Source organism: Chlamydotis macqueenii, chromosome 7 (assembly GCF_036417535.1).
Source record: "Chlamydotis macqueenii isolate bChlMac1 chromosome 7, bChlMac1.mat, whole genome shotgun sequence".
In the NCBI taxonomy this organism is placed as follows: Eukaryota; Metazoa; Chordata; class Aves; order Otidiformes; family Otididae; genus Chlamydotis; species Chlamydotis macqueenii.
In genome coordinates, this window is record NC_141562.1 from 31,188,645 (window position 1) to 31,213,347 (window position 24,703).

General features: G+C 38.6%; 1 protein-coding gene across 1 annotated transcript in view; it reads right to left on the reverse strand.

Moving 5' to 3' along the window:
• Positions 1 to 24,703, reverse strand: part of ABLIM1 (actin binding LIM protein 1) — a 158,757-nt gene that overhangs the window by 83,509 nt on the left and 50,545 nt on the right. The window contains exons 3-4 of the mRNA XM_086752224.1: positions 15,164 to 15,347; positions 12,354 to 12,463 (exon numbers count right to left, since the gene is read on the reverse strand). Of these exons, the coding sequence (XP_086608350.1) occupies positions 12,354 to 12,463; positions 15,164 to 15,347 (294 nt within the window). The remainder of the gene's footprint in view (positions 1 to 12,353; positions 12,464 to 15,163; positions 15,348 to 24,703) is intronic.

Below are 24,703 nucleotides of genomic sequence, written 5' to 3' on the forward strand. Positions count from 1 at the left end.
ACTACAAAAACTGAAAACCTCTCCAAAATTTTGTGCCATCATTCCCACCATGGTTCTCTCTGGCTTCATATCTTCTGGTCTAACACTCTCCACCCCTTGACCTTGAGCTTTCTTTTTGTAATATAACTCAGTTATTCCTTATTCCCATTCCTTGCACAACCACACATTCAGCTGTACCAGTGAGGAGGAGAAGGAAAGTGCAGCATATTGGTTAAAATGCAGAGTGAGCAGTAGTACAGTTCCTGTATGCACTGATCTAAATAAAAGTATGCCACAAAAAACACTATGTGAAATTATGTTTGTGCTGAAGGAAGACTTAAAACTAGACAGTATATGGCACTAATTCTCATAAGAAATGGAAAGCAACACATGTTGTGTCCATGCCCAGAATCTTCAGCTGTATCACAGCCATTTCTCAAGAAAAGCAGTGCAGTATGACTTCAATACGGACTCGATCATTAGAAGGTTGTCCAGTAGTGTCAGGGAAATAATGCAGTCCCCCAAAAGCCATCCTAAGCAGGGAAAAAAAGGATTGTGTCTGACAGCACTGGACATACAGACATCCAGATCACTACGTAGCCTTCCTGGGCTGCCTGTGATGCCAGCAGCTACAGCCTCCACAAGCAATGTCCACTTGCTCAGACATTTTGTATAAAAATTGTATTCACTTTCTCTCATAACAGCATTAGCTGACAGCACCATTTTTTTTTTTGCCAAGCAAAAGCTTCTTACAGTATTCTCTGTCAGAGATGCTTAAAGATACCTGTTGTGACTTTCACACACTCTGGCTAGGCCTGCTCAATCTGCAGATATATCCTGACATATTTAAGCTACAGCTCTGGAATAAAACAGCTCAGAAGGGTGTCACATCTGATGTGTCCAGATACAAAAGCAAATGCCAATGCCTAGACAAATGGGCTGTGATGTGGAGTCAGCCAGCCCAAAAGCATGGGAAAGTGGGGGGACAGGACAAGGGAAAGTAGCGTGGCATTATAATATTGTATACGATTAAGACCTACACCCCCAAGCACCTTCAGCAGCCTCACTACACGACGCAGGCCAGCGTGAGCTGCCATCCATGGCACCTTGCTTGTAGAGACGTGATGAGAAAATGTGTTTCCCTTTTTAGCCTCTGCATCACCCCAGACATCCAGGAGTGAAACATCCTGCACAGCAACCCACTCGTCACTGCCTAAATTAAGCGGTGGATTTTCTTCCTCTGCCTCCCTCCCCTGCTCTCAGCCAATGGCAGAGCCCTGATCACAGCACAGGGCTGGGCGCCGATACAGCTGCATTAACCCCAAGCATACTGCAGATGACTTCACCCACTCCCATTTGGATTGATTTGAAAATTTACTAGCAACTGTAACTTTATCGCACGTTCTCTGCTCACCCCATATAACTTAGGAAAGGGAAATAATTTCTACCTGCTATTATCCTAATGATATCCCTACCTCCACGTGCAGGGAGACTGACTTTACATGAGTGTACCAACTCTGCTTGGTGCGGTGCTATCTCCGTGAAGAGAGCTAATTGCAGGCTGACTTAATGATGCATAATTAAGTCACCAAAAAGTTCCTTTCAATCCCGATGGTAATTAGTGGCACAGGTCTAGATAAAGACTGAAGCTGTCACAACCCCTATGAGTTACAAGAGTAATATTCTTCTTATACTCCTTCTGTTACCGTTCCCCTCCCTATAAAACACATACATTATTTTTATAGAGACAGCACCATCTGCCTTGAAACAGGTAAAGCGGGGCAGAATGAAGGAGATTATTATTATTATTTTAGTTTTTAAAAGAAACAAACAAGTTTTCACTGGACTTACAGAAATATCTTGTCAAACATAGCTGCACCTAAAGAGCAAGCCACAAGGAACATTGATATGGAAGTGAAGAAAGAGGTATTGCCACTGAAGTCAAGGTCAAGAAATCTCTAATTGTAAATAACTCTTAGCCACCTTGAAAACCACTTACATGCCAATAACTCTTCTGTGGCAATTTGAAGGTTGTGCAATTATAATTTCTCATGAAGTTAGAAAGACCAGAGTTTTTCCTCAGTCATCCTTTAACCATAGATCAGGCAATGTATTTAAAGCCTTGTTTTAAAATTAAAAGTTTGATGATATCATGCAGGCTTTTCCAGACCATCAAGGTATTTCTGTCAAAGCTAAAAATACAAACTCACTTTGTGCACAGTACTATAAATGCTTCCAAAGTTTAAAGCAAAACCGTTTGATCATCAGGGCAGTGATGAGTTCTGGAAGTCAGAGAAGGACACACAGCATTGGGAATTTTACATCCAGGATTTAGATCTGAATATGTAAATTTTGCAATGAAATTTGCTGCCAGACCCTTCCTCTTTGCCAATGTAAGGATGGGAAATGTTTGTCAGAACAAAATGCACTATTGCCCTTTTGCTAAAGGCAAAACAAACACATGCGGGCAGCCCTGTACTCCTGAAATCTAACAATGAGAGGCCGGGCGCATACAATGGAGGGAAATAAATTTCCCATGGGAAGTGGAGTATAGCTGTGACGGCATATTATAAATGGCAAGTCGGGAAAAATTGGTATTTTCAAAAGAAATATTTAAAGAAAATATAATTACTTTAGTTGATTAAATATGGAAAGAAAGCACAATGGCATGAACTGGCATTCTTTGCTGGCAACACAAGTGCCTGTTAACAGTCTGTGAGTGCCTAACAATGATTTGCCTTTTTAAGAAACCTGTTAACATACGTCTTGCATGTATTGTTACTGGAAATAACTCTTTCATCATCTGATGCAGTTTAAAGTGATTTGGAAAGATGAATGCTCTTCCCCAATTCTACTTTGTTAACATGACATTATTTTATCAAAGCAGCTTTTATTTTTCCACCCTATATTGATGCAAGCATTTGTGATAGTCTCCTACATAGGAAAAGGAAACAATATTTCCCTTTTTTCCACATCTTTCTACATCTCCTTCCCAAAGGAGGCCAAACCAATTGACCTTTTTACCTCTCACTCCTGCAAAGTGTCCCTGCAAGCAACAAACCACCAAGTTAGCCTTCTTCCATAAAATCAAGCTCAATCCCTTGTTCAACCCTATCTTTCATATAGGTGTCTGAACTGAAAACAAAAAAGTGAATTAAATAGGAGAGGGAAGAAAGTTCAGACATGCTACAAACTGTCTAAGAGAAGAATTTTTCATTGTTCTGTAATAGAAATTTTTTTTTTTTTCCTCCGAGCTTAGCACCCACAGAATCCCAGCTGTAAAACTACTCTGAAGGATAAACCACAGCCAGGTATATCTAAGCTGAGGCTAGCCTGTTATCTATTTTACCACACTTCAGTACCGAGACAGCTCCAGCTGAATTCACATTCACAGTTCCAGCTCTCAGTACCCCAAGTGACTTGCCTAGTTAGCAAACGCGCTTCGCTGTTTAATACCCAGCTCACGGACAGCACATTGTGTCTCTTCATCTGCAGACTATTTGGGGTAATTTTCAATTGTCACTCCTGGAAAACAAGCAATTCAAACAGAGCACTACCTCCAACAATAGGAATGAAATATATGGCAACTTTTAGGAAGGTTTTTATGCCCCAATAACCCACAGGAAACTAAAGTCTAGCTAACAACCCAATTCACTTTTCACATTCTTTTAAAGTGACCTCTGATTCCTGACTTACTACCTGGCAGGCTTTCTGAACATGAAAATTCCCAAATACTCTCATCTCTAGAGATCTCCTCTGGTAGTTGTGTTTTTCAAGCTAGTGATGTCTCCTCACGCAACACCCATTTACTGAGCAATTCCTTGCACTTCCCTCAGAATTGTCTTTGGAATTAACTTTTGATTGTACTTCTCTGGTGAAAGCTAAGGAGATGGACATGTTTTGACTCCAAGTTCAAGATGAGGTTACACTTAGACAAATAGGAACGGATACTTATTTAGTGCACTCATACAGGCTATTCACAACTGACATGTAACACAAAAACACACAAAAAGAAATGGGCAAACTGGACTGAAAACACCTTCCTGAAAAACAGTAATTTTTGTGAAGGAACATTATCTGATAGAAAACTTCTAAATCAGTAGCTTCCTGCCCTGCCACAACTATATTCTCAATACACTTCCAGAGAAGGATCTAAGGCAATTTACTATAAAGCAGCACTGTAAGTACCCATCCTTGCAAAATAAGAAATAGCTGAGTAAACAGAGGCCAAATCATTTAGCCATTATTATGAAACATAAACAAGGACTAAAATTAAACCCAGAAAGCAATTCAAATTATGGAAGTGCCTCAAAAAAATGCAAACATTCTTCAAAAGAATAAATCTTCCTGGAGTAACCATAAAAATGAGCCAGTGTAATTGGAAGGATTTATCAAGGGAAGAGCTACCTATTCTTAGGCATAACGTAACGGCTTTTGCCAGAAAGGAACTGTGCTTGGGTTTGCATTATTTTTCTGAATTTTGTATCATTTCATGGACAGTGATTTGCTTATTTTATTCTTAAAAGGGAGGATTTTAAGATCTGTAATTTTACAGATCCACTGTATACTCAATATGTTAAGTCATAAATGTAGTTGCCCTGCAATGTTATTACATGCAAATTTAGATTGAAGTAAGGAGAATTAAATATTGATATTTAAAAATAAAGGATTTAATTTAAAATTATAATTTGAAATTTGAATTTTAATTAAATAAAAGTTAAAAATCCAAATTGGGTCTGAAAACACAAAGAAGAAACTTGCTCTCCTTTTCCTATGAATAAAATCAGGTATGATAAGATCTGCCACTTTAAAAATCTTTAAGAACATGGTGATCCAAAGTAAAAAGTTTTATAAGCTATAGATCCTTGACAAATAAGCAATTTCAGAATTAAAATTGAAATTCTTCATGTGTCTAGTGGATTTCAGGTAGTTTCTGAAACAAAAAAAAAATCCACAATGCTATTTCATGCAGTCTAATTGAGTTTCAGTTTCCATTCAAATACAACTTGACATAAATCATGAGCAAAAATAGGCATTAGGGAAAAATATAGATGTTAAAGAATATGATTAATTTACATAAAGCTGTATTAGTTTAAGTAAATGTGCGCAGATATGGAATATCCTCATGCTATCAATTACCATTTTATAATTAAAAATCTAAACGTAAACCAAGGTTACAATCAATTATTCTCATCAAGGTTTCCTGGGTTCTTAGGTAAGCCATGATTAAAGTCAGTAATTTAAATCACAGTGTTTGAAATCAATCCGCAGTTACGTCTGTGGTATGTCTTGATTCTACGGCAAATAAAACTAAGAGATATGGGGATACAGGACCCCGTTCTGTCAAGTCCCCAAAATCCTCAACTGAACCTCCAGCACCTAAACATAGTATGGAGGCTTGAGTGCCTCTGAAATATGTGACTGTTTCTGTATCTTTATCAGATAAACCAGGAATTATGAAACAAGAAAAATTTGTGTGTTATGGCACACAATAAATATTAAATCTTTAAGGTTCAAAATTATACACAGAATTTTTAACACTCTATTTAAAAAATGCATATTAAAAACCAAAATTGTTGAGCCTAAGTTCCCCAGTGCATCCACTGAAGTTTATGGATACTGCGAGTGTGTATCCCTTACGGCAAAACTGGGCGCAGTGCCTTACATTAAGGTCTGTCCCCACCTGTGCCAGGCATTTGTACAATACCAATATATACTATGTAGCTTTGACACACAGTGTGAAACTGTAGGATATTTCCCAAGAATGAGCTCAAAATCATGTGCTGGATGTTGCTTAATACCCTTTAAAGCCAAAAATCACTGCAGATAGCTTGCTTACAAGTAGCCAGCCAACTCTACCCCTTCACTTTTTAAATCTCCCCTGTGGACTTGAAGGAGTTTTCAGACAGTTCAGGAAAGAAGAACAAAATAATAAAAACTGAGTCAAACGTGGCTTAATAGTTACAAATTCTAGCTGCAGACCTTTCACAAGAACTAGGACTAAAAGGAATTTTGCATCCATTTTATTCACTCAGCTAACTTCTAATGGAGAAGTTTGTGATGCCTATAAATCAGCTCAGACATTATTTCTGAATACTGGCAACAATCACCTATACACCCAAATACAAAACTGCATTAAGAAATACAGAGTCTTCAAAGGAAGACTGCAAAGCAAATTTGCTGCTTCTCCATTCTGATGCTTCATCGTTTCAAAACCAACCTCACTTCTCCCCCATTTTTAGGGCAGTGAGGCAAAAGATGATTCTCATTTTTCCTGCCCACGTTTGTCTCCAATATGTAAGGTATGTTGGCTCTGCCCTACTTCAGCATTACCAGAAACCTTGGAACTTTCAGATATTTACTGTGAGCTTTACTGCATCTTATTTGAAGAGATAAGGCTATCGAATAATGAACAAAGATATCTTTCTTCCACAAGTTCATTAGGCATTAAGCTGATTATTTCTATCACAATAGAGCTAAAATCTCCAGTTGTGAGCCAGGATCCAACTCTGTTAGACTCTGTACTGATAGGCATGAAAGCATTTGTCCCAGAGAACTTAAATTCTTTGAACCAGAACATAATGTGCAAAACAGACAAGGACAAACATCCAAAACAGCATTGTGAAATCTCTGCATGGACGCCGGCTGGTCGGGAAACAGCTGCACCACAGGTTATTTATACACATGTAACAGTGGCCATTTTGAAAACTCTGGTCCACCTCTTGGCTGTACTGTAATGCTGAGCTCACAGGAGAGACTGGTACAAAGAAAGGGGGAGTCAACATATCTTCCCTGTGCTTCTTTCCAAACAGTATCATCACTGGATATCTCCGCATATATAGGACACAAGTATCTACTTCACTGAAGAAGAGGAAGCTGTGAAAGTCTCTGCCATCATTTTAAAAGAAGATCAATTTCTCAAATGAAAACTCTTGCTAGGTTTCTTTTGCATAGGGAGTTTTTTCCTATCCATCTAGAAAGACCACTTTTCATTTGAAATGCAATTTCTTAATGAGTTCATGCACATCACTAAAATGATCCAACCTTTCAGCAGAAATGTAATCAGAAATACCCAAAACTTCCTCACCAGCACCCAGACAAGGAACCAAGAGAGAAAGGGCTCCATATCGGGTAGAGAAATAACATAACAATCTTATTACTGAAGGGCTTTATTGTGGAAACAGTGAAATGCCTAAAGGAAAAATCTCTGAGAAAGAGGGACATGTATTAAACTCTGTTCAATACACAGTCTCTTCAGAATTTCCAAGATGATCCCTGAGCTGATGATGATCCCAGCAGAAGACTGCTGGTTTGAGTTCCCCCAGCACAGACAGCTGGCACCACCTCAGGAGCCTGCGCCAAGTGTGAGGGATCTCTCTACGGCTGCTCTGCTCACAGCTGTACTTTCCACGACACCTCTGGCGCGTTCAAGAAGAAATGCAAGCCAGTGTGGTACTTCTAAAAAATGACCAAACTAGGGATTTTTATCTTCAAATGTCTGCATCAGTTCACTTACTAGCTGCCTTGGTGAGAATTCACAGATAAAATGCCCTAATAGAGAAGTATGAAAGAAGGTAACCCGTTAATGTGGCCAGTCTACTTGCCTCTGCTTCACCCACTAACGCTGATCGAAATCCAGGGAGGAACTGACCCTCAGTCACGACTCACCTGGTCACTAGGGAAATAAAATAGTTTGAGATTCTGGAGGCTGGAAAGACATATTGTAAAGCTCACACTACTCTTTCAAAGGTACCTAACCCTAACACGGATGAAGAACAAGGATTTAAGGCAGACTTTAGGTAGAATTTCTACTTACCCAAGTTAAAACCACAGAAGTTTCATATTTTTTTATGACTTCAGCATCAATATGACTCAGGCAGTAGTATGGTACTTAGGACTGTATCATCTAGGTACCATACCATCTTCAGTTTGCTTATAACCACAACATTAGTAAGCTAAGGCAGTGTTATTTTTTCATTTTGCTGATAGAGAACTGATCCTTGACATTTAAGTACCTACCCCTGATACATAAAACCTGGATGAAAAAAACAAAGCTACACTCAGAATTCCTAGGTCCAAGGGAAGGGAAATAAGCACTAGACAATCACTCTTCTGACAACATGCAAACAATAAGCCATGAATTCCTAAACAACGTAAAATAATAATAACAAATTCAAAAGCTTGACTTTGGCTTTGACTCTTTTTCACTCTGAATTACAGCATGAAATTAGGAAAAAAAAAACATATAATTTGCAGATTTTTAAAGGTGGCCTTCAAAAACAGTTCACTGAATACACAATACAAAATGACACAAAAATGAGGCTGTCATATATGGAACAGAGATACAATACAGAAGATCTTAATTAGAAGAAGGGAAAAGCGGGGGGAGGTGGGTGGGAAGGGGAGCAGGGCATCCATCAACAAATAGACAAGCACACAAGTTGCAGTTTAGAAGTGATAGATGCCTGCACGACTGCTTTTCTGGAAAGACAATATGGACCACAACAAACACAGGTGTAGTGTAGAACACAGCAGAAAGTAGAAAGAGCTTAAGACAGTACAAACCAGGCAATCATGATGTTGTATACAAAACTTGGACACTGTTTAAAACATAAATAGTAATTATTGGGATGCATTACTTATATTAATTCTCTATCAGGACACAAAGAAAACAATTTCCTGTCTTTCACAAAATCTTGAAAACTCTGAACTATTCAAGGCATCAACATCACACTTTAGTCAGTGTTGTCTAGCTGTCCCCTGCTACTGTGCTGCTCTGTATCTGTCCCAGTCGCTTTGCTTTACAGATCACATCTCATTTATCAGGCTGTCATATGAAATAAAACAATAACAAAAAAGAACACCACCTATTTCATTTGTCTTGCAAAGCTATTTACAGGTGCTCAGTATTAGATTTCCTGATGAACTAAATGAATTCATCATTGGTGGATGAGAAGCTTAACATGAGCAGGCAATGCGCCCTTGCGGCCCAGAAGGCCAACCGCATCCTGGGCTGCATCAAGAGGAGCATGGCCAGCAGCTCGAGGGAGGTGATTCTGCCCCTCTACTCTGCCCTGGTGAGACCCCACCTGGAGTACTGTGCAGTTCTGGAGTCCCCAACACAAGAAGGACATGGACCAGTTGGAGAAGGTCCAGAGGAGGGCCACGAAGATGATAAAAGGGCTGAAACACCACTCTTATGAGGACAGGCTGAGAGAGTTGGGGCTGTTCAGCCTGGAGAAGAGGAGGCTCCGGGGAGACCTGATAGCGGTCTTCCAGTACCTCAAGGGGGCCTACAAGAAAGATGGGGAAAGGCTGTTTAGTAGGGCCTGTTGCAATAGGACGAGAGGTAATGGTTTTAAAATAGAGGGGGGTAGATTTAGACTAGAAATTAGGAAAAAATTTTTTACGATGCGAGTTATAGAACACTGGAACAGGTTGCCCAGAAAGGGGGTGGAGGCCCCATCCCTGGAAACGTTCAAGGCCAGGCTGGATGAGGCTCTGAGCAACCTGATCTAGTCAGGGATGTCCCTGCTCCTTGCAGGGGGGTTGGACTAGATGACCTTTGAAGGTCCCTTCCAACCCTAACCATTCTATGATTCTATGAATGAATGAAAATCCCAAAGCTAGTGCACTGTGTACATCTAGTAGTGTCTAAGGAACAGAGTTGACTAAATTATGATTACTCTACAGCATCTTTATATCAAAAAGTCTACCTTAGAAAATTAGAATAAAAAAGGAGTCACTGAAATGGTTCTTCAAGAAAATAGCTATAATTATTCCAAGTAATATACGTGCAGTGAAAGAAATATATTAATATAAATAAGGTAAATAAGTACCATGGAGTCAATTATTATTAAACAAAAAAAAAAAGGAAAATTAACTGTTCAGTATTTTCCCTTATCTTTTTCATTGGTATGCACTATAAAAGACTGTAACAATATTCAGATTCATGTTATTCAAGATGTTAACCCCAGTATTTAGAGGCATTTGATTTTCCTTTAAATCATCCAAGAAAAGCAGTCAATAACCCTTTCATTTAAGCGAAGTAACAGACATGAGAAAATTGCATTTCAACTTCAATGCAAGCATTCTCCTGGATAGAAGGCTTCCTGCTACATTACATAGACCAATCAAATCTGATATATTTGCAGTCTATTGAATTTCCTCACTTCCAGCTTTCTTTGTTTTAAGGAAAGCCTCCTCTAGTAATATACTTGGAAGTAATCAGAGGAAACTGACAGCAATATAGGATATAAAAATAGATGCAGAGTCTGAATGAGATCCTCTTCTAAGAGAACTTGCATTAAAAGCACCCATCCTTTCAAAAAAGGGCAAAGCATTAGAAAAAAATGGATGTGTCTGATTCAGCCAGCAGGAGAGATATGGAAGCAATCTGGAACAGCTTACACTAATTAAAATTTACTCTTCAGCGCCAGCAAGACAGACTTCTCCATATCTAAGCCAACTTTTGCACAAAGCTAAAGCGGCAGCTGGCATATCTTTGAAGACAGAGGACACTTCATTAGTATTCTTTCAATTGGGTTTCTCTGAACTTATAAACACGTGCTGGTCTCACTTTTATTTGTCTGTTTTGGAGAGTTTTGCTCTAAAAAGACCAGAAACTCTATACTATATCTTCCTACAAGTCTTTCTCCATAAAAGAACAAGATGTACAGTGGCAGGTACTTGCAGATTTTGAAGCAGTGCACTCTAAACCATTAAGAGCAGGAGCTCTCTTGCTGTATGTACTGGTAAGGCAGTTTGCCCAGCACGATCCAATTCTGATTAAAAGCAATAATAGATCTCATCACAAGTAGCAGGGAAGATTGTTTTGTAGTCCTTGCTACCTACAGTTTCAGTATGGAACTCAAGAAGCCATTCAGTCAGACAGGATGGCTTTCAGGAAGTGACTCTCCAGCTCTCCACCAGACAAGTTCAGCCTCTCACTTGCTAGAGGGGATTTGGGCACCTGGAGTCACGTATTCGTGAAGTGCCCACACTGCTGGACAATGTGCCACTTTTTGAGTACTAGATGTAGTGTGATCCAGATACCTCTGTCTCTGAACACCAGTTATTTGGGAACCAGTGCTGTGACACGCTTAGAAAAAGAACATCAGTACTGTCCAAGATCCCTATGGCTTACAGTTCCTTGCCAACAATGCCTCCTAAAAATAATTAATTCAAATGCAATTTCCACATCATTCCTTTGTCTCAGAAGAATTATCTGGGTGCCTGAAGTACCTCATAAATTTCTATGTTGGTCTGTAAGTCTTGTAAGGCTTTTTTCAGATTCCTAAATTCTTCCTTAACTGATTAAGCCTGTGCATTTTCAGCTCCAAATCTAGAGTTATGGTGCAAAAGTATCATTTAACAGACAGAAAGGCAGGATAACAAAAAAGTCTCTCATTTTCCATTTTGCTAAGTGTCTGATTACATTTTCTCAGGCAAGTAAGATAACCCGATATTCACCTGACTCATCGGCTGAGCGCAAACATCATCCAACTTTGCCTTTACATTGCATTTTATAATCCTAGGATCTCAAAGCCAAGTACCAGTACGAGACACACACAGTGTCTCCTTGAAGGAAACCAACATTAGTAGAAAACAACCTAGTGTCAAAAGGAAATCTGTAGTCATTTTGAATTATAAAACTATACTGGGTAAGTCATTACAGATTAGAGCGCTGAGTACAATCCAGTACTCAGAGAAAGTATCAGAAATCCCCAAAGATTTAAAAAAATAACTACCAGAGGCAGAGATTAATATCAGCAATTTACAAATTATCTTTTAAAAGCATTAAAACCCAAGAGCAAGCCAATTTAACTTTCCTCCTAAACTTTCTTCATTCACCTTAACTTGCTTTCTGTCTTTTTTATAATGGTTTCTTGAGGTTTTGTTCACAGTATCATTGTAGTATCAATCTACTGACGGCATAATCCTGACAATACTCCTTTTAAAGGATAATTTAATTAAATTAAAGTGTTAAATAGTAGAAGAAAATTAATTTCCTCTGACATTGTCCTCTTTTGAATACTTAAACCTGTGCAATTATACATGAAAAAAAACCAGAATCTATCAACTCTGAAACCTCAGATTTCATCAAGTACTTTTCCAGTACCTATAAAAGAAAAAATCAGCCCTTTAAAAAAAAATCCAGTCATTGGGGAAAAGTCGTTTGTCCATATTGAAACATGTCTCTCTTCCCACCTGTAGTGCCAGACACTTTTCATGAGAGGAAAAAAAAAAAATAAAGAAAAGGAAAGAAAAAAAGATGGTTACCACATTTCTAAAGGTGAAGAAAAACTAGTTTCAACCAAATTATGATCAGTCTGGGAAAGTGAGATGCTTCAGAAAGAAGAAGGCATACTTACTGCTTGAGGCAGACAATTCTTTTGGACTGGAGGACATTGGCTGAGCACACATTTGACAGAGACAGTCCCTTCCATTAAAGGTAACTCGATCGCCTGGTGGAAATGGACGCCTGGAAAATTAAAGAGAAAAATATATTTTAGCAAAGCTTATGCCAGAAGTTTTCCTCTGTTCCCTATGCCTTGATTTTGCTGCCTTCCCTCAGTGTCATCAATATTTTACAGAAACTCAGGCCAAATAGTTTGTGCAATGTGGCCTTGGCAAAGCCAGGCACTGGAAGAAACCCAATCTGCAGATGCAAGCAGAGCAGAGGTTAGACTTGCTTTGTATTTTGCTTTAAAAAAAAAAAAAAAGCTATCTAACATACTTTATCTAAAGAGTAGACGGCAGTGAAATCCACTTAGACACAACAGCTACATTTATGATGGTCTCAGCGTCATGTTGTGGGCAGCAAATGGTACAGAAGAGAACTCAAGAACTGGAATTGGTCTTGATGCTAGCGAAGAAATGTGGAGCTAGTCACCCATAAATACACTAATTCCATCTGTATTCAGCAATGAAATATATGACTGTGTTACAGTGGATGTAGCAGTTTGAAAAAAAAAAAAAAGAAAAAGAAAAAAGAAATGTTATCCACATTCATTCTCCTAGAGCTTTCAATAGGTATCTACACTACAGAACCACCATTGTAATTGCTACCTGTGCGGATGGTGCTAGGAGAAAGGTAAAGGCTGAATGGACTGTGGAAGTTTGAGGTTATTTGCTGAACCCAACAAAACGTTAAGTATATATCTTAGGCAGAAGTTGACATTGCTGTTAACTCTTATTTGGTGTATAAAACAGGTTGAACAACATTGATGTATGAGCACTAATATGAGAAGGTTCAGAAACTCCAAATCTTTAGTAAGTAGCTTTAGCTGCTGAGCATAGACCCGCTTCACCACACCTCACGCCAAAACTGTGCTTAACAAATGAACATCTGCTTGTTTCCACAAAACAAAATGTTTAAGGCTTTTTCTAGTTTCCTTTCCACTGTCATTCCTAAGTGGGCCATAAATAAATCAGCAACAATACTGCATTTCATGAATCTATTCCAATGACTCATCTTTTGTTTTTTCAACATCAAAAGACTGATGCAAGTCAATGTACAGAAAATTGATGTCATATTTCATACTACATCATCTACTTTCTTGGGAAATAAAACTGAAACATACACATCATACAATTACCAACATGCAATAAACTCATGCACTACTTAAAATCAAACGGAAAAACGATCAAAATGCTTTCAGTAGGAAAGGTCTTGAAAAATGTACCAGGCTATAGGACAAAGTACTTAAACTACTCATCAGAGACAGCCATATGAAAGATTAGGGTAGCACCTGGCAAGTCTGCCACATTAATACCCAGATGCATCATATGATGGGATCTCCAACAAGTTACTACCTCAGAACGTAGATTCTTGCCTTTCTTGTCAAGAAAGAATGAACAAGAATCTTGTTCATGTCATCCTCCTGCATTAAGTTTCAGACAATTCGACTGCTGTCAGATTCTGACTTCTGGAGAACTCCACCATCCTATTTCCCTTCAAGACTACAAAGGAACAGGCTCTGTCTTTTGGGTCATCCCTCTCTTTGATATCTACCTACATCTCTATCTGATATTCTTTATGTGTCCCTCAGGCACTACACTAAAACTTATTAAAGAAAAGTTCTGTTTTACTGTCAGGGCTCAGAACTGCAGAAATTAACAACCTGATGGCCATCTTAATTCCAGTTTAGTAAATAGTGTACACATTTACTAAATGTGTATTTAGTAATACACATAACACAGATGCCTTTCTGTAGAATCATAATGGCACCATAAAATCACTTCATTTTCACTTTAAGTCCAGAATATTCTTTTTACTACTATAACAATCTGCCACTACTATAAAAACCTACAGAAGCTTTATTTCCCCTAGTCTATCCAAAATATTATACTGATCACCATAGCACTAAGGTACATGCCAAGACAGCCTAAATTCTTGCATAGTCTCAGTGCCTAGAACCAGCTAATAGAGAACACTACACACAGGGACTTCAGCCTAAACTGAAAGTTTAGGCTGAAAAGCTCAGCTGAGATTTTCAAGTACAGAACTACTCAAATCAGCAGGTTATGAGAGCATGTGGAAGATTTGCCAAGTAGTCTCCTAAATTCTAAATTAATATCTTAGTGAGAGTTTATACAAAAATACAAGTTTAAAATGCCACCTTTTGTTCCATCCACACACACTTAGCTAACTTGTTCTTATTCCCTGTAGAACTGAAGACTGGTTCTCTTACTAGGGACAAGAAATAGTAATTGGGAAGAAGAGGGGGATCACAGTTGTCCCAAACCCATGCATGCTTACATTATGTGAAAATGACTCTCCAGTATGTTTTCAACTATTTAACTGTTTTTATAGCCCAAATGACTTCTCCATTGTAGCATTCAGAATTTTGGTTTACCTCATTTCTGCCATCAAGCTGGGCTGATCACCTGAACTCAACTCAAGTCCATTATCTCAATGTGTAAAGCCCAATACTTAATTCTTTCATATGTGAGAGTAACTTTCTGAGAACAGGGAACTATACATAACAGAGAAGCTGTGTCTCCCAAATAAATGGGTCATATTTTGAAGTCCTTCAAAGTCAGACTTGCATCAGATCTTTTCCAATCAAATACTTCCCAAAGAGAAGTATGTCTTGAGACTTATGTCTCATGGTGATACCTTTCTCCTCATTTTCTTTGTACTGGGTTTGTGCCATGTTAGTTGAAAGAGATGACTTACTTGCAAACAGTACAGGCAAAGCAGCTTGGATGGTAAGTTTTTCCCAGAGCTGTCACTACTTCGCCTTCCACGAACTCTCCACAACCGTTGCAGCGGGTACCATACATGCGCTGATAATCCAAGGTGCAAAGATATTCCCCGTTCTTAATGAAAAAGCCTCCTTGTGCCAAGTCACAGCCACATACTGGAAGAAAAAAAGAGAAAACATATAGACAGATTGGAAAAATATACTTACTAAGGATGTCAGCAACAGTCGATGCTGCCAACAAAAGAGATTATCCTCGTGGTCTTGCTCCCTTCTATCAGATTTTTGCTTTCTCCTCCTGTCCCTACATGCCTTGACATCCCAAGAGATGGTTGGTATTTGCTGACTACAAGAGAACTTATAATAAAGACTTTCCTTGGAGGAATTTACATAATCATAACTTTCATGTACTTGGTCCTCGCCAAGACCTCAATTAACACGATTAACTGGATGACTGGAGGTAGAGTTATTTGTACCAGTCGGGGATGTCCCTGCTCCTTGCAGGGGGGTTGGACTAGATGACCTTTGAAAGTCTCTTCCAACCCTAACCATTCTATGATTCTATGAATTTTGCTTTCACTTCTGGGTCTGGAGATGAGCAGAAGAAAAGATACGACTCCATAAATATGACAGATTTTACTATTTTATATACTAGCATACATTTTTGCTGCAAGCATATGCTTTATTTTAAGAAGCTTTCAAGGTGTTGTGTCTTTTTGAAACATGAATATTTTAGAAATGTTGAATGGTTTAGATGAACTCGTCCCCTCCTCAGATAACACCAAGTTGCTCCACATTCACTGCATTAATACTTTTCATTTTACTTTTAAAAATATGATCTTTGAAATGTTCAGGTTGATTCTACGGTATTAATTCAGACATAAATACTGGGAGAAAGCTGCCATGAAAAGACAATCAAGCATTAAAAATCCAGCCACATCTCCACTAGATACACTTCATTGTATACACAGCCAAACTATACAACAGTATATTGGATACTGAATACTGCAAATAGTAACAAAGAGTATTCCCCACCTGTATTCTGAAGAAATTAATGTCCCAAGAACTACTATTACCTTTGAGTGTCTAATCTGCACTGGACTTTTGTTAGTCTTTCACATACTACACTCCCTGTACTTCATTGATTAAGATAAACAACCAATATTTGCATATAGACTTGTGGCCATGTACAACTTTATTGGGAAATATAATTGTGTCAGTAACAAGGTGAAGGACCAGTGAAGGATTTCAGTGACTTGGCAGTTTTTCACTAATAAAACATACCAAAACCAGATGCCTGTTTTCTTTAAGAAAAAATTCATAGCGCTACATTGGCATTTCTGGTCAACACAGGAGACAGAAAGCAATCCATCCCAGAACAGTCATGGGAGATGGGAGACTGAATTTCACATTTCTGCTTTAGCTTGGGTTGAACAAAAGACTGAAACTAACGTCCCATAGTAGCACCACAAATACTACTTGCTTCACACGAGCTTTTAAAAGTCCTCTTTATTCACCTCAGTGAAAAAGCATAAATTGGAGCTGCTAGATGAATTCTTAAACAAATATATACATGGCAGTCCCTAAACATTTTTGTTTCAGCCACTCCTACTGCTCCTCTGTATATTGCTTTATCGGTGTAATTCAGTAAGAGAAATGACTCACAGCAGTCTAGGATGCCAGCTTAACTCTTCCTCTGCAAGCAATTCCATCTCATCTCTCTTCATTCAAGCACATCCAGATCAAATATCAGAAATATCAAGTATCAGAAATTCTGATTATTAAGGATAAATAAGTAAGCTGCATTCTAGATCTCTATAGTTACAGAGTCCTTGAAAACGTAAAATATGAAATACCAAGAGATTATCAGGGGAACCAGATTCAATTAATTTCTCTGCCACAAATTCTGAGCATGATATTGTGCACAACATTCCTTCTCTCCCCTGTTATAATAGGCTAATTAGCTATCTGCCTTGAAAATTAAAATTGCAAGGTGTTTGGGGCAGGGCTTGCAAATTCTCTGTTTGCCTGTTGCCAAGCCTCAGAGGTCTAATGAGTGTTACTGCAATGATAATTAATAGAAAAACAATAAACAGAATGCACTAAAACACAACTTAGAAATAAAACAGTATCAGTACCAGCATTTTTCTGGTTTCACATTTCTGCATAGAATGGTTTTAATATTTCATATGCAAACAAATTACATTTCATGGTGATATTAAATCCACAAGCAGCCAAAACTCAATAGTCAGTGACTTAGGTGAATTACAGAGAACTATCATTAAGGCTCTATTATAGTGCTGCAAAATGCTCTAAGCTGGTTTTCAGGTATAGCTCCAGAAAAAAACCCTCTTTCATTCTTCCTTTTTTTTTTTTTTTCCCCTGCTGATCTCCATTTTGTTTAAAATATTGTTTGCAGACTAATGGTAAAATATCACGTAACCATTAGGAAGAAAACACTGTGACCTCTACACTACATCACCACTTCACCTTAGACTCTTCCCAAGTTGGAGACCATCTTGGCATTTTCCACCGGAGGTACCTCTTACAATAGGTTTACTTTTATAAGTTACCTTTGGTGATCCTTAGAATTAAATCAGGCTGTAACTGAGAATTCTACTTTAATGCCTAAAAGTTGTTAGGGATTACTTCAGAATTCAGACTGGTAGATCCTATGGTTACAGGGTATGGAATGTTGCCATGGCATGGTCAATATTCCATGCTTCAGAAGCTGCTAAATTTCATAAAGAGCTATGCAGTACTCCTGTGTCTATGCGGAAGTTTCTTCCTAAGCTTCTTTAGCTTGTAATTTAGCTTCTAGCTTCAACATTCAAATCTCTATATATTTCAGCTTCCAGCCGAAGGCACTCAGCATGCTTCTGGGTCCACCTCAGAAGCTGCATATATGAAGTCTCTGGCTGTTTCCTATGATCCCCAGTTCTACCAGTGAGTCACCTTTTGAAAAACTCATTTAGTCGTTGTGGCTTTCTTTACCTGCTAGGCAATGGGTCTAATGAGGTAGGATGATCAAAAGAAACTTTCAACGCAACCTCTGTTCTAGCTGCTTCTGAAAATCCAGCTTCAACATATACAGAGGTCTGTGGCAGATCATGGCTTGCAAAAACACTACAAACTTTTAATGAAAAGGTTCATGCACCCACTCTATCCCCTTTTCGCTTGACCACAAGGATTCAAGTCTAGCAACAAAAATGGGGGATAAAATTATTTGGCAAGTCTTTTAAAGACAGTAATTACTATTATTAAAAAGAAGCTCTCTCTATTGCCCTTTTCTTTAGGAAGTCTCTTTTCCACCCAATCTCTTACTCTTTTTGTCAATAACTCAGAACGAGTTAAGTTCTCTCATACTGGCCAGTCATGAATTCAGGCACAAGTAGAACCGCTTATGACGTGAACCACCAGCAAATTCATCATCTTTCGCGTATTCACAGCAGGAAGCATACACCAATCTGCAAGAATTAAAGACAAGTCCTGGCAACCCCACATTGCAATGGATTTTTGCAGACAATTTAGCACATGCTTTCCCATCAGTAATCACAGCTTTAAGCTACACAGGCGAAACAAGGGTCACCCAGACTGTTAACATCCATGGTTGGAAAAATGCTGGTCCAGCAGGCTGCTTTCACTTTGAGTCAGAGATCAAATCAGCATGGAGGAACATGACTGTATCCACACTTGGTGTACAATGTAGTGTGCAAACGAGGAAGGGATTTAAACAGATTTTTTTTTTCCCCTTTTTGCAACTGTGTAGAAGTCATGGTTCTGACAACAAATCCCCTCAAGCCTAAACATACTGCCGTAGCACATGTACTTATGACCACTGTATAAATGCCACAGAAAAGATGGACGAATTGTGATTGTTTTTATTAAAAAGAAAGATCATCTGCCCAGCATCATTCACGCCACAAACAGCAAAGGCAATGAAGAAAAATCAGCTGTGATCACTACGTAGGTACAATAAAACCTTATAGTGTGATCTAGGCAATTGCTGTGATACAAATACTGTGTCATTAAAGAAAAATAAATATCAAAATGATGGCAGTTAATAGGAAACATTAAATTCTGTTCTTTTGGTTTTTCCTATGCTCATGAGAAAAACAACTTTGAAATAATTAATTAGTGGAGTCAATAGTGATGCACAAATCATGCTTGAGATAGCAAAAACTGAGAGGTATTCTGTAAACATCCATCACATGGAAATAGTTCTATAGGAGAATAATATTTTCCCAAGACCCTTCCTGCTTGATACCATGGAAGAAATTCCATTTTACATGACCAGAACCTCCCTTCTGAAAAAAGGAGACACTGAGGAGCATTTCTCTTCCCTGAGCGACCACAAGTATAGAGGAAAAAAAAAAAAAAAAAGGCATTTTTCTTTAAATAAAATAAAACCATTATCTTCAACAGCTCCTGGAGGAACTCAGCTTTTTTTCTCATAGTCTGTGTATGAACAGATTTCACATTCTGAACAGATCATCCTGCCTCTCTTGTGAGTGGAATAAGCTGGAATACAGTCCTGTCTCATGCTGTGTGGAAAACACAGACCTACAAGCTTCTTCTCTCCTGAACTACTCTCTGGACCTACTATTTTGCATCCCTGGAGCACAAAAATATTGGAGATGCTGTCAGTGCTGCTGTCAGCTCTCAAAGGTACAGCAAGCCTGTATGCAAGCCTGGGCTATTACGACAAAACACAGTTGCTCAAGAGCAATCCAATTGCCTGTGATTTCCAAGGGACTGAGATAATTCTTAAGCTGAGTCACTTCCAAGCTTTAACGGATATGACAAAAATGAAGAGATCAGATTTTTTTTCAAAGTGAATGGAAGATTTGATCCTATGGAGCATTATGTAGGATTTCCATAGGGCTATTGTGAGTGAGAGTTGAAAAACCAGGCCCTTAGTAAAATAACTCCACATTGATATTAAGTAAAAATTGTTTCAACACTGAAGAAACAAAACCACACAAGCAGACTCTATGAGTATGGGCTCTCAGTTTGCAGAAGTGAATGCTATTCATTAAGGAAAGTCTAATGATCTGCTTTGTCACCATGCATTAAATAAGGTGCAAATTCAATTTCCTGTTGGGGTTTTATTTCTTTCTTGTATTTCTAAGCTTCACAGAATAATGGTGCTGTTCTCAAGCATGTAAATATTCATACAACATTTATTTCTTTGGATATAATGGATTTCTTGTTTCAAGGTAGAAAGGAATTTGGCAATGTTTCAGTTTATCATCTACATCTAAACAAATACACGGGAAAAATCTGTTTCTTTTTTTTTTTTTTTTTTGTCTAAGAGAGAGTTTAACAAACCCTGTATTGATGAAAGCAAGGTTCAGGTTCTTAAAGTTTAAAGTTCCTAAATTTCAAATGAACTAAGTCTCTCTCTGACTTTTTAAAATTCCTCTTATCAACACTTCTCTTGATGGCATAACCTCCAGTTCCTTAAGTCATTTAAACAATGCATGTATGTCAAAGTACCATCAGAAGACCACATGAGAATGGTAAATCTCAGAAGCCATGCTGCAGCACTACCATTGCAGAAAGACACCATAAGAAATTGCATATAGCTTTTTGCAGAAGCTGTAACAGAGATCCTGATAACTGTTTGTCACACTACTGTCACTGGAATTTTTTTTTCCCGTACACTGAGAGATGCATTTTGATCCAAGCTATTTGGAACTCTGTCCAGCATTCCCAGTAGTTCTGGAATCTCTTCTCATTTCAACAGACTGACTTTAGAAACATCCCTGGGAAGTCGAAAGAGCTTTATATCCATGGAATAAATACAAGTAATCTTAAAATCTGCTTTGCTATCTAGTCACTATCTGGAAGAAAGTTTTAGCAGCTAAAACACCTCCTGAGCAAAAAAATGAAACTGCATTTCTCCCCTCTTGCCCTAGATTGATCTGGGATCTCCATAAGAAGCATCCTCTAGCCTCCAGTCAAGCCCTTCTCCTCTTCCCTTGAATTTCAAATACTCTGCCAGCATGACTGCTACATGCCACTGTCATTATGACACAAGTGATTCTCAGTGGGGTACCTGAATGAAACTCCCAAGCATTTATGCAAGCATTCACTCAACTGAAGCCACTAGTGATGACTGAGTTTCAGATGAGCTCAGAGTTTTAACTTAACCAGCTTCCCAAACAATGCCATGACACTGCCTTTAGTCCTGTGCAGTCAGCTTTCGTTTTCTCCTTAACACTGGAGATAGAAACAACACTGCACAGGGGAAACTTTCATTTCCGCACCTGACATGCATACATTTCAGTCTTTCCAGCAACCTAACACCCAATAGCTCGTACATGAGCTCAACAACATGCAAACAACAGCCGTATATAACGTAGCAATGTGACAGCTCACCAAGTGAAATATCAGTGTTCGGTGCACCAGGATGGAAACAACGGCATGAATCATTCAACCATTTAAAACACCTTTCACATTAAACTAAGCACTAGGTGGAGATCAAAGTCATTTACGGGTCTGTGGGAAATGAACCTTGAAGAAAAGGCAATCGGCGGAAAAATGTCAAAGTTTAGCCTGGGATAGCTTGGCTGTAACTATCTAGATGAGAGATCTCACAAAAAAGATTATAAATAAGCAAACCAACAATGTCAGAATAGAACAAAACCTAATCTACGTCATCTATAGACTTATGAAACAAGCCAGGCAAATGAAAGATGCACGGACAACAAACGCAAGCAACTTGCCATATTCTCCTATGGATGAGAATACCATCAGGCACTCATCAAGCACCTGTAAATCTTTCTGCTGGCCCTCTACTTTCAAAGGGATCCATTGGCTTGTTAAAATCTGACATGGCATCTATCAGCATTCATCAACATCAGCCAAGCAGTGCAATTAATTTCATTTCCTGTCAAATATCTGGTCACTGAAAGAGACCTCAGGCCCAACTAAACTAAGATCAGTGTCAAGCAGTTGCATTAGTATCATTAAAATCCCAAAAGCAAAACAAGGATGTACTTCAGAACGGGATGAAACTGCTTGGAATTTGTATCCCGTCAACATCTAAAGCAAAAATGAACAATTCAGTGTTCATTTTTAAAAATATAAAAATAATTTTGAAAAAAAAAAGACCCAAATAAAATAGGACATTGCTACTGAAAACAAGTAGAAGGGCAGGAAAGGGTCAGAGGATGGCAGAACAGCGTGAGATAGAACTATGGGTACAGTTTGAGCCCTACTGTCAAAGCCCGCAGTCACCTCACCCACTATGCCTCTTCCCACGGAGTAAGGGAACCTCAGGAATTCTTACGGAGACCGTTTTCCACAAATGCTAAGGATGACTGGTGTCTTTCGCTGCCAAGGGATTGGACATGGTTTAAAATCTGCTGCAGCCCTGAAACAGCCCACTGCCATCCTGAAGTTCACTGCCACTGGAGAGACAGAGCTCTCCCTGCTGCCGGTGGGTTATGGGAGGGTTAGGGTTGTTTTGCAGGACAGCAGCCTATCTTACAGCAAACTTCTTAGGCCCTTACCCGAACGTGAAGTGAAATATCAATAGGAATTGCTCCAAGAAAAAGAACAGGCTTCAAGAAACAGCAGCTAAGATACGCAAATATAGAAATGGCAGTTACTCTCACAGCTGCAACTGAGGCTTGCTTTCATTTTAAGCTACTTGAAATGCATGGATTCAAATCTGAAACTGATTTTTCCTGTCACAGGAGAAATCTAGACCTCCATTAGCTTCCCAGAAAGAGCAGAATCCCATTGCTCCCTGGATTTTCTAAACTGTTCAAACCTTACATGTTGTCCTCAAACATGTTCTCGCTGTGCATCATGAGGTCTCCCTGTGCATACAGATAACAGTGTGCTCCCTTTTTTGCTTTTTCACTTGATTTGTGTACTAGTATCTTCAGCAACAAGTACTTCTCTTTCATTTTCACCCTTAAAATCTCAACTTACTCCTCCTCATTCCCTTCCATGGGATTTCTTACCATGGATAAAGGATGCAGAGATGTAATCCTTCAAGATCATGAGTGAGATTCCCAAAGTTCTGATCATCCAGACCAGGATATTGTAATATTTATGTCATTTCTATTTGTGTTCCACTGTTACAGCATTTCAGGTTTATATTTCCCCATGTTTTACATTTTAATGACTAGAAATGCCTTTTTCTTTAAATGAAAGCTGAGACACACACTCTTTAGAAAAATCAAAAAACTTAATAATGTTAAAGGCTGTTTCAATAACCAAGCTGAAAATGGGAGTTCACAAGCTGGCAAGTAGAACCACAGTGTATTGAAACAGATTTATAAGCCTGGAGAGCTTTTATATAAAGCAGGCTCTTGGGCTCAGTGATTCAGAGCTCCAAGGGACCTCATATAATTTCCCGATGCTCAGGAAGGAGCACTTTCTATCCACCAGTTACACTACTGTATCCACAGATCGGTCTCTGTTTCAGAAGTATTTGTGTAAACACACAAATCTTTTAACAGTGACTGGATATCTACTACAAGAACGTCCTTATATTTAAACTTTCCATCCACTGACACTGAACTATTAATAGCACTAACTACGCAGCAGCCAGTTTGTAACCTCCTCCTGCTGCCACTGAAGGAATCTGATGACAGATCAAAGGTCAAAGAACTAATGATTTAAACACATTCCAACCTGTTGATACAGTGTCTGCTTACATGACCCTAACTTCTTCCCAGTCCATCAAGGGAGGAAGATCCAGTTCAAAGATTACAAAGCATCCCAAAATCTAAACTTAGGAATCCACCCCCGTCCCTGTCAAGCTTACCGAGATACAGATGATGTAGCCTTGCAAAAGTCCTCACGTGAAAGAAACAGACCCATGCCTGGAACCTAAACATACCACAGAGGACTCTGGAAGTGCCTGTTGATGTGGGCTTTCCTAAATAAGCTTGAAAGACGTCTAACTCAAAAGAGGAAAATTTGTTCCATAATTAAGAAATTGCTTTATGGTGATTTATAGCAATATTTTAATAGAAGCTAGAACTGTCTTCTCTGTGAGATACTCTGGGTTTGTGGAATGCTTCCTGCATGCCAAGACTTGGCTTTGCCTTATAATTAGCAAGAATATTAGCTGGTAATTACCTTTTGCTATCCGATACCACTATAGCACGTAACAAACTCATACATAGTAAAACATTTCCACCTAGCAGAGCCTAATCAAATTACAGACATTTATGCCACATAGTGAGGACTAGAAAACTCTAGGACACTATCCATATTCTCATGGCAGGATCACTTATTTATGAGGTTGGGGTTTTTTTTCAGTTTAGGTGACAATATGGAAGCTAACTATGTTTTCCAACTTATATCCCACATCAAGAACAAGGACACTGTCTACTGTTTGAAATACTCATACCACAAATACTACATTATCTTCTTAAGATAATACAATCTACATGCACCAAAATCAAGCTATGTAAACTTTCACATTTTAACTATGAAAGCTTAAAACTTGTTCTGTTAAGCAATACACTGCACTGAAACCAGCATTT